This window comes from Protomyctophum bolini (genome assembly GCF_963924005.1).
Source record: "Protomyctophum bolini genome assembly, chromosome: 2".
In the NCBI taxonomy this organism is placed as follows: Eukaryota; Metazoa; Chordata; class Actinopteri; order Myctophiformes; family Myctophidae; genus Protomyctophum; species Protomyctophum bolini.
This window is the reverse complement of record NC_137863.1, coordinates 10,847,452-10,864,937: the sequence shown is the minus strand read 5'-3', so window position 1 is coordinate 10,864,937 and position 17,486 is coordinate 10,847,452. Positions and strand designations below refer to the sequence as shown.

General features: G+C 41.9%; 1 protein-coding gene across 1 annotated transcript; it reads left to right on the top strand.

Annotated features, from left to right (window-relative positions):
- Positions 1-5,742: 5,742 nt before the first annotated feature.
- On the top strand, positions 5,743-16,545 carry lrrn1 (leucine rich repeat neuronal 1). The gene is made up of 2 exons (XM_080792668.1): positions 5,743-5,872; positions 13,729-16,545. The coding sequence occupies exon 2, from the start codon at positions 13,930-13,932 to the stop codon at positions 16,081-16,083; it is 2,154 nt and encodes a 717-aa protein (XP_080648794.1). The 5' UTR covers positions 5,743-5,872; positions 13,729-13,929; the 3' UTR covers positions 16,084-16,545.
- Positions 16,546-17,486: the final 941 nt, after the last annotated feature.

Here is a 17,486-nt window from a genome sequence, read left to right as displayed (position 1 = left end):
GTCATGCTACAGTGAGTTGCAGTGAGCGAAGGTCTCTGCATGTCTACTCCTGTCTCCATCCAGCACCATCACTTTGGCTGGGTCTCTGTCTGCTCCTGTCTCCATCCAGCACCATCTCTTTGGCTGGGTCTTAGCTGACTGTCAGCAGTCCTCCGAACAGCCTGACCTCCCACCCAAATGCCACGTCATGTTCCATTCCAGGACTGGTGGTGATTGGCTCTGGCCCCAGAAGATATTCACACCCTCAGCCACCTTTCTCTCACTCGTTCCCCACTACTTGCCAGTTGCCACCCCCTGAAATGAAATCACACTCCTTGTTCCTCTTTCATATTCCCAAAAGGAATGAGTGAGGAATCTACAATTAGCTTCTGTGTATAATAAGCACAATACTTTACATGTATTAATCCATAATCCATGTGTATGCCCTCTTATATTGTAGCTTTATATTGTATTATAGCCTTTATATTGTATATCATTGTATCCTTTACTTTTATAATTTAGTTTATTTTGAGATCTTACTTACTTTTAATATTTTACTTACTTTTAATATTGTTGCTATCCAGTGTAATGCACCAATCTTACTGAGACAATATCCTCTTACCTGCTCAAATAACTGTTTGTTCAATCACTGAGAACCAAGCACTTATTATTGTTATGCATATGTTCTTATTCCCATCACCATATTTTGTGTTTGTTTTTGTTTCCATGCTCACTCCTCCGTAAAACAGAGGAGCCATCTGATCACTGCTGGCAGCCATATCTCTTTGCCCATTCCAAAATGTTTCCCTTTGTGAGATCAAGGGGTGTTAGAAACTCCCCACCAACTCTGTTTGTTGTTGGCATCCCCGGAGGCATATTTAAACCTGGCTATGTGATCTACAGCTCAACATTCACAGTGTCTCCTGTGAGCATATGACAAGGCCAGATAAACCACAGTGTTTACGGCACAAGTTAACGGGGGAATCAATAGCAACACTCAATACCCTGAATACAGAATGGCTGAAAAGGAAAGCACGACATGCCTGCCAAAGGGTCTATATCCTCCACAACAGCAACGTGTCACCTGATCTCTTTTAAATCCATTTTATTGACATTGATGCTCCTCTTCTACCAGGCTATAGTGGAGAGCGTCATTGGGTATGGCATTATCAGTCTGGTTTAGTAACCTTACAGTAAAGTTGAAGTCACACATATCCCACCTTACGCAGACAGCCTTGAAAAGCAAGGTTGTCAGGCAGCTCACCCCAGGGAATCTTTGAAGAAACTACCACCAGGACCTGCAGGTGACTGCCTCTGACCCTTATGTCCTGATTTGTTTTGATTTGGGTAAAATACTGTAAATGAGTAAACACTTTAAGTTAAACCCAGGATATACACAAAAGCGCAACACCTTTTCCAATGTGGTGCTCTACTCTGACTATCAGCTTCTGCCCTCAGCTAGCCACTTCAGTTTCAAGAGGCATGAGCATTATACAAGTTCAGTCAGATAACTCGCGAATAGATTTAACCAATATTTATTATAGAATGAGAAGTGTGCATATATGTTATCTTGGCGTTCAGCTGTACTACATTTTTCTCCCTGCTCGGCACAACATTAACATATACATTAAGAGCAGGGAGATAGATATACAATAACAACCCCCCCATGGGGAACATGGGGGGGGGGGGTTACAATAACAGAGCCCACTGGTGGTGCTGGGGTGGCGGTGGGGGCAAGCATCACAACAGCAACCAGGAACCATAATGCAGAAGTAAGGCGAATGATATCATTGATATGTGGGTCTTGCAAACACTGAATATACCCACATACTAGTAATGCAGCATATTAACCCCTCGAGTATATGTATGCACCCTTGAGCACAGCATGAAGCCGCTCGAGTATATCTGACTGAACTAACTCCGCAAGCTACGTATCATTTGTTGGTTTACTTTTTCTCTGCCGCTTCCTCATAGCCCTCCTCCCATGAGACTGTTGGTTCCACTGGATGCTTTTCTATCCCTCTGGAGACCACATGATGATGTCTGGTCTCAGAGAGGTGGACAGTACCACCTCTGGGAAGTGGACCTTCCTCCCCAGGTCGACCTCCATCTCAAGTCCCTGAGCTGACTGCAAGATATTTTGATTGGCTTGGCCTTGGTTCCTTTACGGCCACACAACCTGCAGGTCCTCCCTCATTCACCCCCTGTGCAAGTTGACCAGTGTGAACTGAAGTGAAGGACGCTCTTATTAATTTGCACCCTCACTTTTATCTTCAATGTACGTTGCTCAGCCAATCAAATCATTGCTATGGGGTGATCAGCCAATCACAAGCCAATGTTTGTGTTTACACAAACCCGGAAAGCTGGGCATATTGGAGTCCCTCAAAATGTCTCTAGGCATGTGATGGTTCTCTTGACCTCCCTTTTCTCCCTGGGAGTGGGCTTTGACCAAATGGTATGATCCTAGATCCTGTCTTCCAGTGCGGGAGAAGATTCTGCCGTGCTGGTGTTCCACTTCCTGCAGGATCTGTATTGATTGATATACAACATTGGAGTGAGTCTTTCAAAAGTGAAGAGAACTCACTACCTTATTGCAGTGATGACATTTCAGGCACCCTTTCAAGTTGTCTTTGATGTGACCAACATTGCTGCAATGTTTGACTTGGACCAGTCCAGATGCAATGCTCTGAGTGTCTAATCCACTTGACCATCTCCACGGCAACACACCAAGAGTGGAAACAGCCATGATGTCGACCTGACATTTTCCTTCTGCCTATTATTGGATAAATCGTTCTGTGTGGGTCCAGCTGCACACAGTGCGCATGTTTTCCCAGTCTCCTTGCACGGACATGCAGGAACAGAGCGGGCCATCTGTCTTCATCTCTCCCTGGATTGGGAGAACAGAACAGGGAAAGAGAAAGATAAGAGCTTTTCTCCCACCCACCATTATATTCACTCTCGTCGCAAGTGTGGGTTCTAAGGTGGAGGTTCCGGCATATGCTGCAATACTTACCTCCTGTCCTACTGAACTGTTTTGCTCTGAAAATCAACACCGCAATGCACTTCTGCAGCTCCCCATGCCATGTTCGGAGCCATTTTCTACATGCACTGCATTTTAATCACCATTTTGGTGAATGTGCCCAACAGGAACATGAAGGAGAACAAGTGCTAAATAGTATGCACGCACACACTCTGGCACACACAGACACCCCCCCCCCCCCACACACACACACACACACACACACACACACACACACACACACACACACACACACACACACACACATACACAGATACACGAACACACGTATGCACGGGTGCACCCACAAATTATGCTATTTATGCTTTCCTGGTGTCATACACAAATTTCAAAGGAGCCAGGGCGTATTTCAGCTTGAGCACTTATTTAATGTGATACACAGCTGAATTTATACTGATTTTGGTAACACTGTAGGCCTATGCATGTTTTTCTTGTCTGCGTTATAGTAATTATACTGTCGCCTAATTATAGCTCCTTGGTGTAAAACAAGCAACTAAGTTAAGTACCCGATTAATTATTTGCCTCTGCTATTGTTTTCTATATAGACAGGTTTAATTTAAAACAAATATTAAACGCTTGAGTGCGAAATGAAGGAAGACAATGATGCAGGTTGACTGGTAGGCATAGAGGAGCCTACATATAATTTATGTTATGTTTGTGCATACAGATACAGGCATAGAGGAGCCTACATATAGTTTATGTTATGTTTGTGCATACAGATAGAGGCATAGAGGAGCCTACATATAGTTTATGTTATGTTTGTACATACAGATAGAGGCATAGAGGAGCCTATAGTTTATGTTATGTTTGTACATACAGATAGAGGCATAGAGGAGCCTACATATAGTTTATGTTATGTTTGTACATACAGATAGAGGCATAGAGGAGCCTACATAGTTTATTTATATTTATGTTTGTACATACAGATACAGGCATAGAGAAGCCTACATATAGTTTAGAATGATACATACAAGACGATATACTAAATATGATCATGTTTGGCAACATTAGGAGATGAACAGTGTGTCAAAAGCTTGGAACTTTGCAACAGATGGATATCTTGTTGTCATTAAGGTATGAATGACATTAACATTCATTATTAATAATATTTATCTACAAGATCCATGTTGTATGCTGCAACTTGTATATGGACATTAAATATGTGCAAAATAAAATCATCTATAGTGAACTTATAGGGCAGCCATCCATTTTACTGGTGTGTTCCCCAAGTAATCTGTTGTCAACTGTGACTGAAAAACCAAATGCGATAGGCTATATGGTAAAAATCCAGTGTTACATTAAGTCAAGAGTGTTATTTTATACTCTCAAGGTTAAATGAAAACTATAAAGCAAACCATTATTTATTTGGCATCACTATAGCTGGATATTGATGTCAATTGGGCGGGGCAAGGGCAATGAAGCCTAAATAGTCACAGATCTACTGTAGATCTAAGTCTGCCATGCCATAGATAGCATTGAATCCATTAACTGAATCCTTTAACTGAATCCATTCTCTTTGGATCAAATAGTAATCTCAGCAAGGCAGATGGCTTCTTGGTTAGAGTGGGTGACAATATTATCACACGAAAAGATCAAATTATACTATACATATAGGTTCCATCCTGGAGGCAAATATTTCTGGTGATAAAATGGCCACCAACGTATAGAAAAAGTCAACCAAAGAACAAGATTCCTGTATACAGGATCTCCTCACTGGTCAATAAAAACACCTTGAAGACCCTAACAGCAGCCCAGTACAATGTAAGGTTTCTTCGACTATGCATGCACCTCTTGGTACCACCACAGCACCTCAAAGGCCCTTAAAACAAGTAAGGCTCCAGACTTTCCCAAACAAACTGGTCAGGCTTGGCCTCACTCCCCGAACCCACCTCACCCTACTATATATTTTTTTCCATTTCTTTGATGATTTCCTGTTTTTTTTGTTATCGAATTGTAGCCTACATTTTGTCTCTAAATGTTCTGGTGAATTGAAAATGGTCGGTGGACCCTGTTGTAAACTAGTGTAATGCTTTATTATGGTGTCATCCACAGAATACAGTTTTTGTATTGACTTAAAATGTATACCATTCTGCATACTTAAGTTAATATAATTTTCAATCAATCAATCAAATTGGCAATTAGCTGTGGTCATGCATGCATGCCAATATGCATAATGCAGCAGACAAATTGCAAAAAACTATATAGGCCTTTAGTTTAGGCTACTTCTCATCTTGTAGATCTGCTATTTTCTCCAAGCAACACCGCCATGCAACGAATTATACAGGCTTCATCAAGACATGATGTGCCCCCCCAACGGTTCGCACGCATAGAGTTGGTTCGCACGTCCCGGTCCCCACTACGCTCCCCGCCCCCGCGCCTTGCCTGCCTTTGTTCGCATCACAACAATCCTCGGAACAGATGGTGCTGTGCATGGGGGACAATGACAGGCACAAGCTCCCAGCCAATAGCGGAGCTGGGAATCAGCTGACTAGTCTGGACAGCGCCAGGTGTTGTTATCTGAAGAGCAGCAGCGGGGGCGAGGAGGAGGAATACCAGGGCAACCAGTCAGTCCACGGACTCACTGCAGGTGCCGCTTGGATCAGATCTCTGCAGACCGCGCTATGATGCTCATCTCGGAGGTGTCGCCGGAATCGCATATGATTGGATATACACGCGAGAAAACGCTGTAAAAAGCCACTGACTGAATCTGCGGGATTAAAGGAATACATTTTCGCCCAAGAATATTTCATGAAGCTGTTTTTTCTTATTTCTTATCATTTATTGAGTAAAACGGATAGGATATCGGCGAAGGAGCTGCACGTGTGAGAGCATCAGCCTGGAATGCCGAGCAAGGTGAGACTGTAAAGCAGGATTTCTAGTGCTAATGTCTTGTATTTTCATTTCAGACTGTATTTAAACCCATGATTGTCTAAAACAAAAAACAGCTAGCTGGATTGATGGTGTTAAACTCTCACTATAGCCCACCGAACAGACACGTACCCGAGCCAAGCCAATCCATCACTGCGCTATAATCAATACGGATGTTTTATGCCAATAGTGCAACTGCAACAGTGCAACATATCAGGTGTGCGTTCAGGCTACTGCAGCCTATTCCAAGCAAGAGACAGTTATTTTATACAATTTGCATACGCATTCAAGCGCATAGCTCATAGGCAGAATATTTGAATAGTGTAACACTGTCATATTAATTATTGCATTAAACTTTTATATTTTATAAATTGTCCTGCCTTTGTTGCCATATAGGCTACAGGCCTACACTACAGTGTAGCCTATGGCAAATTACTATTTTAATAATCGTTAGTTTTATGCGTCAAACGGCATAAAATAAACTTTGATCTTCCTGCAGCAGCACTTGCCTTGCCAGGCAACGTTGCAAGAATGTGATTTGCATATTAATGTTAAAGTATGTCAGTCAGCAGAAAGCAGATGTCTGTCTGTCCCTCCATGATAAGAAAGGGGGTCTTTATACAATCTTAAAGAAATGATGAGACTCTTCTTTGAAGCTCTGCGGGGGAATGGGGTAAAGGGGGATCTATTGTCATTTAGCTGCTGTTGTCGCAGCTGTTGCGTCTTACTAATCACTATTGTGACTTTCTTCTTTTTTTTGCGGGGTAGGCCTATATTTAGTTGTTGTTTTTAGTTCAATGTTTGTTTTAAAAACGCCATTGACAATGAAGGGAAAATTTACTCATATTGTCCCTCATGTCATATTGTCTCTTTATTGTTAATGGCATTTGTTTGTGTTGGCACCTTTGTTTTATATCACCATTACATCACCTAATCAACATGAGTTAGACCCCTCACTTCACACGGGTGTGATGTTTTTGGATAGCAGCAGCATATTTAAATGAATGAAATCTGAACAAATTTCCAGAACTTTTATTTTGCAACCATAAGATTGATGATGCTGACCACATCAATAGTGGTCAGCACTCAGCATACTCAGCATCCATTGCTACATTGCCCACTATAGCTACCCATAACCCATTTATGACCTGTACATACCAAGAATGACAAACAACTGTATTTTACTCTTATAGTCCACACACACTCAAGGGCACTTCAGCGGTGTTGGGTGAGTGATGACCAATCACTTCCCGGCCCAGATTTTACCTGCCCGTCCGGGGAATTGAAACGGCAACCTTTCGGCAACAAGGGCGCTCCTCTAACCCTTAGGCCACCGCTGCCCCAAAATGCACGATGCAACTTAATTTAACTTTAGAGTAAGAGGATAGAGAGGGTACAGAAGAGATAGAGACTGTGTGTGCGCGTGTTTGTGCGTGTGTGCGTGTGTGCGCATGCATGTGTATGCATTGCATGTCTGATGGGACACAGGGGAGAAAGCTCTAACACCCTCCCTGGAGTAACAAATTCCCCTGGGTCAAGGCCTAGCAAAGAAGGGGACGGACGGACGGGGGGGCTGGGGCTGAGAGCACAAGCCAGTACTATTATTCCTTTTCGACAGGCTAACTCATTAGTGTTTGTATAGGCTAGGTCACAGGGACAAAGGATGAACGAGTCACATGCAGCAGCCCTCTATGATTTATTGAAGCAATCATTATATTACACTGTATCAATACAATAGATGGAGTGACTGACAACAACAACAAGGGTTAGCTCCTCAGAGGTCATACAGTAGCATGGAAATTTGCCGAATTAAACTGAGTCATAAGCTTTGTTCAGAAGTTAGTTTATTCTCAAGTCACTTATAACACTAGTTCTTAAACATTAATGTTGTGTTAAGTGTTGTCAGTATGCTAGGCCTATAGGTACAACGGCATGTTAAACATGAACATCGTTCAAGTTGAAGAATAATTGCTGATGCCCCGTACCGAATTGTCCAGTAAAATACATGGGAAATGTAGTTTGATATTGATGTGATAATATCACAATTAACAATTTAATTTAAAATGTATGTTAACTACGTTAACACTGGCATCCATATTTTGGGGAAATGTGTCAAACATTGCCTTTTCTTTCTTAATTCAAACACAGCAAGCTTGTAGATCGGCTGTTTTCACTATTTGTTGTATGAAGAAATGTTTACAAATTGAATGCAGGCCTACTGTTCCTGCAGCTTGCTATCCCCTTTATGGAAATGGAAGTAACACAACTATTGATCTGTTAGGCCTGCTGGTGAATTTCCAAAGATGAAAAATTGATTTGTACAAGATTTAGACTGTGCCAACTTAATTTTGTCGGCTAAACACTATATTCTTGTTGTGACAAACAATTATTGTTCTGTTAGTTACAGTATATGAGGAAAATAATCTTAAACCTTAGATGAGATATATTAGGTATGTTGTGTAACCTTGAGTCCTCTTTGCCGGCGCAGGCAATGAGCTCCACTTTTCATGTAATTCTAATTGAAGATGTTCCATGGTTTTGTAACACAATTTCAAACTACATCCCAAGTATGTAGCACAGCTGAGAGTAGAGTGCAATCACAGTTATCATGCATTCACAGGCACATGTATAGCTTTTATTTATTATATTTTATTTATTTTCTCTTTATATAAAAGAGCTAATGCTGTATCCATTAGAAAGGTATATTTTATTTTTTATTTACTGTCTTTCAGAAGTTCTACATTTGGGAATTATATAAAGCCCCTGAGTCTGGATGTCAATTTGCAAGTTGACTTTCCTATGCTGAAAGAGGTGGGACATTCTTCTAATGGAAATGACAGGTGTATACGTTTATAGCTTGGAATGAGTTTGAACTCCTCCATGGCTGTCATATGCTGTCAGAGTTGAGGTGGCAGCATAAAAAATCAGATTACCCATGGCTGCTTACTCCATCGAGGTAGAGCTCTAAGCTGGCTAGGCTTTTGAGATCTAAATGTGACACAAAGCTATAAGTCATTTTTATATAATACCCAACTAATTACTAATGTACACTTACTACACTATGACCAGGCTTGTATGGTGTAGCACTGCATGCCAGTAGCTGTCTAAATGTGTGTGTGTCTGTGTGGCAAAACTGCTGGACCAGTAAGCACCAAACTTCTTCAGCTGCCAGTAGGCCAAAGAAGAACACATTTTGTGCTGCATATTTCTTTATATTTAACCTCTAAATGACAGTAGAACTTAATGGGGCTCAGATCGGGATGGAACCTTGCATAACTCAATATGTGAACTACAGGGGGACTGTGCATTAGTCCGACATATGTGGGCTGTTAAAACTCGACCCATGGCTTCCGCGTGTGGTTAGGGTTAGTAATGTCGGAATAACGAGCCGTCGGACTAATGACACAGACCCGAACTACAGACGAACGTACAGATGTACAGATATTTTGCATTTATTGTAAGATTGTACTGCAGTATGTCCCTGATGATGAATTGAGTACAAAGTGCTTTTTGTGTTATCCTTTTAGCTTCACTGCAGGCCGTGAAATAATTTTTTACATTTTAGACAAAAGTAAAAATGAAAAAATGTGAAGTGAGTGGTGCAACTACGTGTGGGGGTTCTCGGGGGGAGGGGGAGTTCCAGACCCACAGGAATGCACCCAGGGTGCCGGCCCGGTTCCGGCGAGCCGCCCCGTGTCCGAAACGGTTGAGAAATGATAGTTACAGTGTGCTGATCCCTCTACAGTACCCTGTACTGTACTGTACTGTACTGTACTGTACTGTACTGTACTGTACTGTACTGTACTGTACTGTACTGGCACACCTGAAATCATCATATATACAGTTAACATGTGCGTGTGTGTGTTAGGTTAGGCTGTTTTCGTGCTCATACCCAACCAGCCAGGCAGGCACCCACACACACAACTCCGTAAGGGAGTGGTTGCACCACTCAAAAACACAATAAAAAGGTTCAAATGTGTCATTAGGCTATACGCTAAATAGGGGGGGGGAAAGTAATGCAAATAGAATGCTTGCAAAATAGAGAAAAAAGTGTCCAACTAAGTTCAAAGGTTGTTTTAGACAATCTCTTCCTGCCTTCCTTTGTTTCTTCCTTCCACCCTTTGGTGTTTTGCGTTGTTGTTTTCTTGTAGGTTTTTTAACTCCTGCTGTGCACACATTTCCTCTGGCTCCTGGCCCACAGCAGGTTCACATCAGGAACTATGTGACAGCAGTTGTGGTTTAGATCCGAAATCGGAGAGCCAAAAAATAGCAGATCGACAACCTCACAGCGTGTCATAATGCAACACGCTGTGAGCTATTTTCACCATTGTACGAAGTACTGTATACTGTAATTCAGTCTATAGTGTTTTCAAAGTATCATGTGACCCAGTTGCAATAGTGTTTTGTTTGAGTTCAATTTGACCCTTTTGTTCATTTTGTTTTAGCGGAAAACTAAAATATATATATTCTCTTCCAATAACACAAGTACTTTTATACTATTATATAATGGATTCAATTCAACTGTCTCAACTACTGCTTGCATCCCAGCCCCAGGCCTCTTGTGCCAAATTCTTATCAGTCCCGCTTTTTCTAACATTTGCTAACAAAAGCTTAGATACAGATGTGCCATTTTATTTTATTTGTAATGTGTGCAAAAGATGGAGATCAGAGATTAACCGCAAAATTTAAACCCATCTATACCACTGGCTATTATGATCAGATCTATTACCCTACTGATTGATGTACTGTGTTTGTCACAAATGGCTGTATTTTGAATTCCTGGAAAATTCTTGATGCTCCAAGTTTACTATTGTGTTCATGAAACTTGAAGAATTTCCAAATTCATTGCAGAGTTAAGTACAGACTCATGTGAATATAGGAAGTTATTGATAACTTTCATCTAAAGCTAGCTAGCAATACAAAAGAATGTGTTATGTAAGAATCAAAGTAGCTTTACTGCACATAAACTATTTGGTGTATAAGGCCTCTGTGGTGTATTGCTATTAATGAAAGCACAGAGTGACCTGCTTCTCTCATCTGGGTTTGAACCCCTTACATTTCCTCAAACTAATCTCCATCTCAACATCTCATCCACTAATCCTGAGGGGCATAGGCTATCTTAACCAATACAGTGCTTTAGTACATATCTGTGTGCAGACCAGATACTGTGTGCATTACCCTTATTTCACCCATGCTCCGCCCAATCCCACGGGGAACCCTTTAAGTGCAGGAGGAGTGTGGAGCGTTTTCCTGTCTCCCTTGCCTTGTTGCCAGGCAGTTTGCATTCAGATGAATTAGTCAGCTCACTTGTTTGAAATCCTCTTAGGCACCATCTTCTTAACCACTTAAACCCTACGTATATACTTCAGTTGATCGGGGTCCCCCCCCAGGGGTGTATACTTTGCTCCTTCCTTTTTTTCCTACTATACCAAATCTCTTCAATAGCCCAAGCTCACAGCTCGTTGCAATGCGAACCGGTGTGAGCTTGTAGATCTGCTGTTCTATATCGGCTGCATGTTCACCTATTTCCACCAAATGTTCACCTAGTACAGTGGTTTTCAACCCTTTTCATATATTTATTCAGCATTTGAGCCACGGACCACCATTTGATGACATTTAGCATCACATACCCAAAACGCCCCAGCCGGGTCATACCAAAGACTCTAAAAATGGGACCCAGTGCCTCCCTGCTTGACACTCAGCAACAAGGGTTGGATTGGGGGTAAGTCCCTGCGACATACTAGCATCATGTCCAGGGGGTGTACTTGTACATCAAGCTGCCTCACGCTACAGAAACAGGAGATAGGCTCCTGCCCTATGGGCCACATGGCCAAAACGTATGAATATTTTGTGGTCGTTGGATAACATTTTGTCCATAATTCCATGCTGTATTGATGTTGGTACCACTAGGAGACTAACAGGCAAACGTTGATCACATTTTTCTACATTCTCTAAATGTGTAAACTAAGTAATGCAGATGTTTAACAATAATTAAACTCTTGAGGGGGTAATGAAACCAGGTCCATTTGGTTTATTTTTACACTCTCAAGAGTTAAAGATCCAGTTTGGTTACCAACTCTCCATCATTTAGCTGGGCACCCACCTCAATGACCACTGGTGGTCCCCGGACCACTACACCTGTAATCCTGAGATTATTATATGATCCTGTGAATCCGAGGAAGCTATGCCATGGGGGTGACCACACCTAAATCTCTCATGCTGCAAGCTTGTACACCCTGTACGTAGTTGAAATGATATATTTGGCAAGAAAATACAAAAATACAAAATCCTTTGAATTTGCCTCTCGGGACACCGCCCAATTCCCTGTGTAGAGACGGTCCGTTTACATCCTTCAGCCCCCTCTTCCGATGGTGCTCCTTTGTTTCCATTCCTAATAATAACAGCTCTTCACGTTGTCATGGGAGTCGGCGACAGATTCAGCTGAATCTGTCTTGAGAGATTATAGGATATTATGCATAATGTATAATATACTGTACATTATGCATTATGCATATTTATTTCTGTAGTATATTATTTGGTATATTCTAATTTATAGTATACTGTACAAGACACTAACGACTGTATTTATTTATGCTACTCGTTTTGTCCTGTAAACTAACTGTTGGTGTGTCACTGGTTAAGAAACATCTGCAGAGGATGGACAGAACCCACTACTATGGTTTAAAACGTGATGTAGGCCTGGGCCGGCAGAGCGGTCCAGGCACCTAATCCATCTTGACAGCGTGTCGCGGGTTTGAGTCCCGATCCTGACGACCTTTGCTTCCCCCCATCTCTCTCCCCCTTTCCTGTCAAACTAAAATACATGATAGATATAGTGACCTTGGAGCTTGGTTTGTATGTTACTGTGCAACTGTTTTGGCTATCACTGAGCTCCATATAAAATAATACAACTTTGAAGAGGAACAGGCCTGACTGGACATTCTATCTCTCCTTGCTTTGCAAATTACCGTAGAAAGCATAAAGGTTTTATCAGAATATGAAAGGAACAAGTCTCACATGGACGTTACAGTGCATGATCATTTGATTTGGAATGATAGTTCTGTCTGTATCAATATGAATGTGAAAGTATCCATTATGTAGTCATACAGTATACTGTATGGTTTTGTTTGGAATGCAGCAACAATATTGATGAAGGTTGCCTCATTGTTAGCCAGAATTAATGCTTGATAGTCCAAGTCATTGGCTTTAGTGTTAATGCCATCTGGGCTAGCAGATGCCCAATGCACCACTTCACTGAAGCAGGCGATCAGGCAGGTCTGGTCTGTGGTACTCTCAGGTCTTCTACCTGTCAACTTTAGCAGCCTCAAATAAATCACTGCAGCAATCAGTTGCAGTGTATGAATGAGATTTTTATTTTATTTTTTAAGTCAAGTAGAATATCACAATTCTTGTTTTGTTTACTCACAAACTCAGAATAATAAGGACTATATATAGCTGCGTTTGTTCTTTCTTTCTTTGAGGTATAGTGAATATTAATATTTTGGTATTACTATTTAATGAGGGTACACTAATGATCGAGAACTAATAAGCATGCTGGTTGGTGAAATGCCTCCATAAAGGATCAAACATTTCATGCAGTATAATCTGATCTGAAGCTGCTCTAGTATTTTCTCAAATCTGATACTGCATGTAGGAATATTGTGAGAAATTGTTCTCTTGTGCATGTGTAGGTAATTGCACCACTTACATTAAACACACATGCAGCAATGATTGTTATTACTAGACCTTTTGTACAGTACCTTCTTGTTATTGTCAATGTGGTGTAGATGGTGTTTTGTTTTAGTATTTCTGACATGTTTTTGTCTTTCTTTCCTTTCTAGACTCACCCTGCTGCTGCAAGTTCTTACCATAAGGACACTCGACACTGGGACACCACTCTAGTTCATTACACTGGGCTGAAAGAACATTTTTGTAGGAATTCTGGTTAATGACTGTAGCACACTATCCTCCAAGGTTTTTTGCCTGTCCGGCTGTTCCACCTCTTGGTGGTTTGTGGAACTGAACACAAACAGACAGACAGCATGGCTAAATGGAGGTTAGACTACTGTCTTTTTGGCCAGCTGTTCGCTGGCCTCATAATGGTATCTGTTGGACTGTCCTCCGTCCAGAGTAATGAGTGTCCCCAGCTATGTGTATGTGAGATCCGGCCCTGGTTTACCCCCCAGTCCACTTACAGAGAAGCCATTACTGTGGACTGCAATGACCTGCGCCTAACACGCATCCCGGTGAACCTTTCCAGTGAGACACAGGTTCTTCTCCTCCAGAGTAACTACATTGCAAGGACGAGCGAAGAACTTGAGCAATTATTTAACCTGACTGAGCTGGACCTGTCCCAGAACAACTTCAGCAACATTCGTGATGTTGGCCTGGTTAACATGTCACAACTCACCACCCTCCACCTAGAGGAGAACCAGATCACAGAAATGCCAGACTATTGTCTACAGGACCTCAGTAACTTGCAGGAGCTCTACATCAACCATAATCAGATTAATCTCATCTCCGCCAATGCCTTTTCCGGGCTCCACAATCTCCTCAGGCTCCACCTCAACTCCAACAAGCTCAAGGCTATCGATAGCCGCTGGTTTGACTCCACGCCAAACCTAGAGATCCTCATGATTGGGGAGAACCCGGTCATTGGCATCATGGATTTTAACTTCAGGCCGCTAGTTAACCTGAGAAGTTTGGTCCTGGCAGGAATGGATTTAACAGATGTCCCTGGAAATGCCTTTGTTGGACTTGACAATCTTGAAAGCCTCTCTTTTTATGACAACAAGCTGGTCAGGGTTCCTCAGAAAGCCCTGCAGAAACTACCTAATCTAAAGTTCTTGGATTTGAACAAAAATCCTGTGCACAAACTCCAGGAGGGCGATTTCAAGAACATGCTGAGGCTGAAAGAGCTGGGTATAAACAACATGGGGGAATTGGTATCTATTGACCGTTATGCTTTGGACAACCTTCCTGAGCTCACTAAACTTGAGGCTACCAACAACCCCAAATTCTCCTACGTCAACCGGCTGGCCTTCCGCGATGTCCCCGCCCTGGAGAGCCTCATGTTGAATAATAATGCCCTAAATGCCCTGTATCAGTCCACAGTCGAAACTCTGCCCAACCTGCGGGAGATCAGCATCCACAGCAACCCCCTCCGCTGTGACTGTGTCATCCAATGGATGAACTCAAATAAAACTAGCATTCGCTTTATGGAACCACTGTCCATGTACTGTGCCATGCCGTCAGAGGTCAGAGGTCAGCATGTGAGGGAGGTAATGCAGAAAGACTCAATAGACCAATGTCTACCCATGATCTCCCATGATACCTTCCCTAGCCACCTCAGTGTGGACATTGGCATGTCTGTGGACTTGGACTGCAGAGCCATGTCCCAGCCTGAGCCAGAGATTTACTGGGTCACGCCTATGGGGAATAAAGTGACGGTGGACACCCTGTCTGACAGGTACCACCTCAACAGTGAGGGGACTTTGAGGATCTCTCGCATCCAGGTTGAAGACTCCGGCAGATACACCTGTGTGGCCCAGAATGACGAGGGAGCTGACACGAGAGTCACAGCCATCAGGGTCAATGGGACACTGTTAGACAGCACTCAGCTCATGAAGATCTATGTTAAACAGACAGAGTCCCACTCCATCCTGGTGTCCTGGAAAATCAAATCCAATGTCATGACCTCCAACCTCAAGTGGTCATCCGCCACCATGAAAATAGACAACCCGCATATCACTTACACTGCCAGAGTACCTGTAGATGTCCACGAGTATAATCTTACACACTTGCAGCCGGCGACTGAATATGAGGTCTGCCTCACTGTCTCCAACAACCACCAACAGGCACAGAAGTCTTGCGCTAATGTCACAACAAAGCAAGCAACCTTTGCCGTGGAAATATCCGACCAAGGAACTAACACTGCTCTCGCGGCTGTCATGGGAACAATTTTTGCAATCATCAGCCTGGCTTCTTTGGGTGTGTACATCGCAAAGAGATGGAAGAGGAAAAACTATCATCATTCTCTGAAAAAGTACATGCAGAAAACCTCATCTATCCCCCTAAATGAGTTGTACCCACCTCTTATCAACCTGTGGGAGACGGACAGTGAGAAGGACAAAGAGGGCTCCTCAGAGAACAAACCTAGCCAGGTGGACACTACACGTAGCTATTATATGTGGTGAGAGCTACGTACACTAACCTACCTACTGTATGAGAACCCCACAGACAGAGACACTTTTCTTTCAGGAGCACACATTTTTGTGTAAAATAGAAACAAATTTTCTTCCGTTCCTTCAGATTTGTTCAAAGATTTGTTGTTGGAAAAGGACAAAGACATTTTGAGACTTAGGGTTAAAGGACCATACTGATGGTCTGGTGAGTCTTGCCCCTAGACTACAACTCATGATATACTTTACATTACTGCCTACCTATTTTCCAAACCATACCACACTTTGTTAGACTAAAAACAAAAAACTTTTTTTGTTGTTTTTGACAATTCCACTTTAAAATGATCTGCTTCTTGGTTGATATTTCGGTTGCCATTAAGAAGTCGCAGACATTTGAATTTAATATGTAAATCTGACTTTTCTTTAAGGTCTGTTTTTGTCTAGACTTTGTCTGCTTTTAAATGATATTAAATGTAAAATTACATTTAAATGCATTTAAACGCAATGATTAATTGAGTAACTGTGACAAATGCAATGCAGACACAATTTGTAGTGTGGATTAGATATCTCCAAGTTCATTTTAATACTGTACTGAAATAAATTGAATCAAATGGCTTCCCCATTCCAGACCTTACTTGACCTGGGTCCCCCCAGGGTCTATATTACTTTTTACACCAAATCTCACATGCTCACTACGCAGCACGTTGTGAGCTTGTAGAACTGCTATTCTCACCCCTGAATGGGGACGCTTGAGTTCATGTAGTAGGCTACATATGACTTTTCCTCCTTGCCCCCTTTTGACACTCTATATGGAAGCTTTGCTTATCTTCCTAGACGTTGATAGTAGTCACTGTGCTTTATTTTCAATACATATTTTGCTTCATACAGCATGGTATTGTCTTGGATTCGGTATGGGTGAGTCAGAAATGGAGAAGCTGAAATCGGTTCCATTTTGGCTTGTATCTCTGGCAGAATCATTAGAGACGACAAAGTTTCTTTCTCTTGTAAAACAGTTTTACTGTTGACTATTGTGCACTGAAATATATGTGTATATATATAATATACAAATTTGTCTTTCAATTCAGATATAAGCTGACACATACTTTTAGACTTGACAGGCTGTCTATTGATGTTAGCGATTCTTTCTGTAATGTTGTATCAGCTATGAATTAATTTACCTTTTGGACATTAACAAGCAGTACGTTTGATTTAGAATTTTAAGTTTGCAGAGCAACTACTGTAAACCAGCAATAGAAAAATGAATGTTAATACCTAGATAAGTAGATGTAAAGCTTTGTAATATTTTTCAAAATATTCCTTTTATTTTGCTAGACTTTCAACAATCACTGGTTTTGTTGTGGTTTACACACTCAAACATGTTGTTTATTGAGGAGAAAGTCAAATAAAAAATTTCCTCA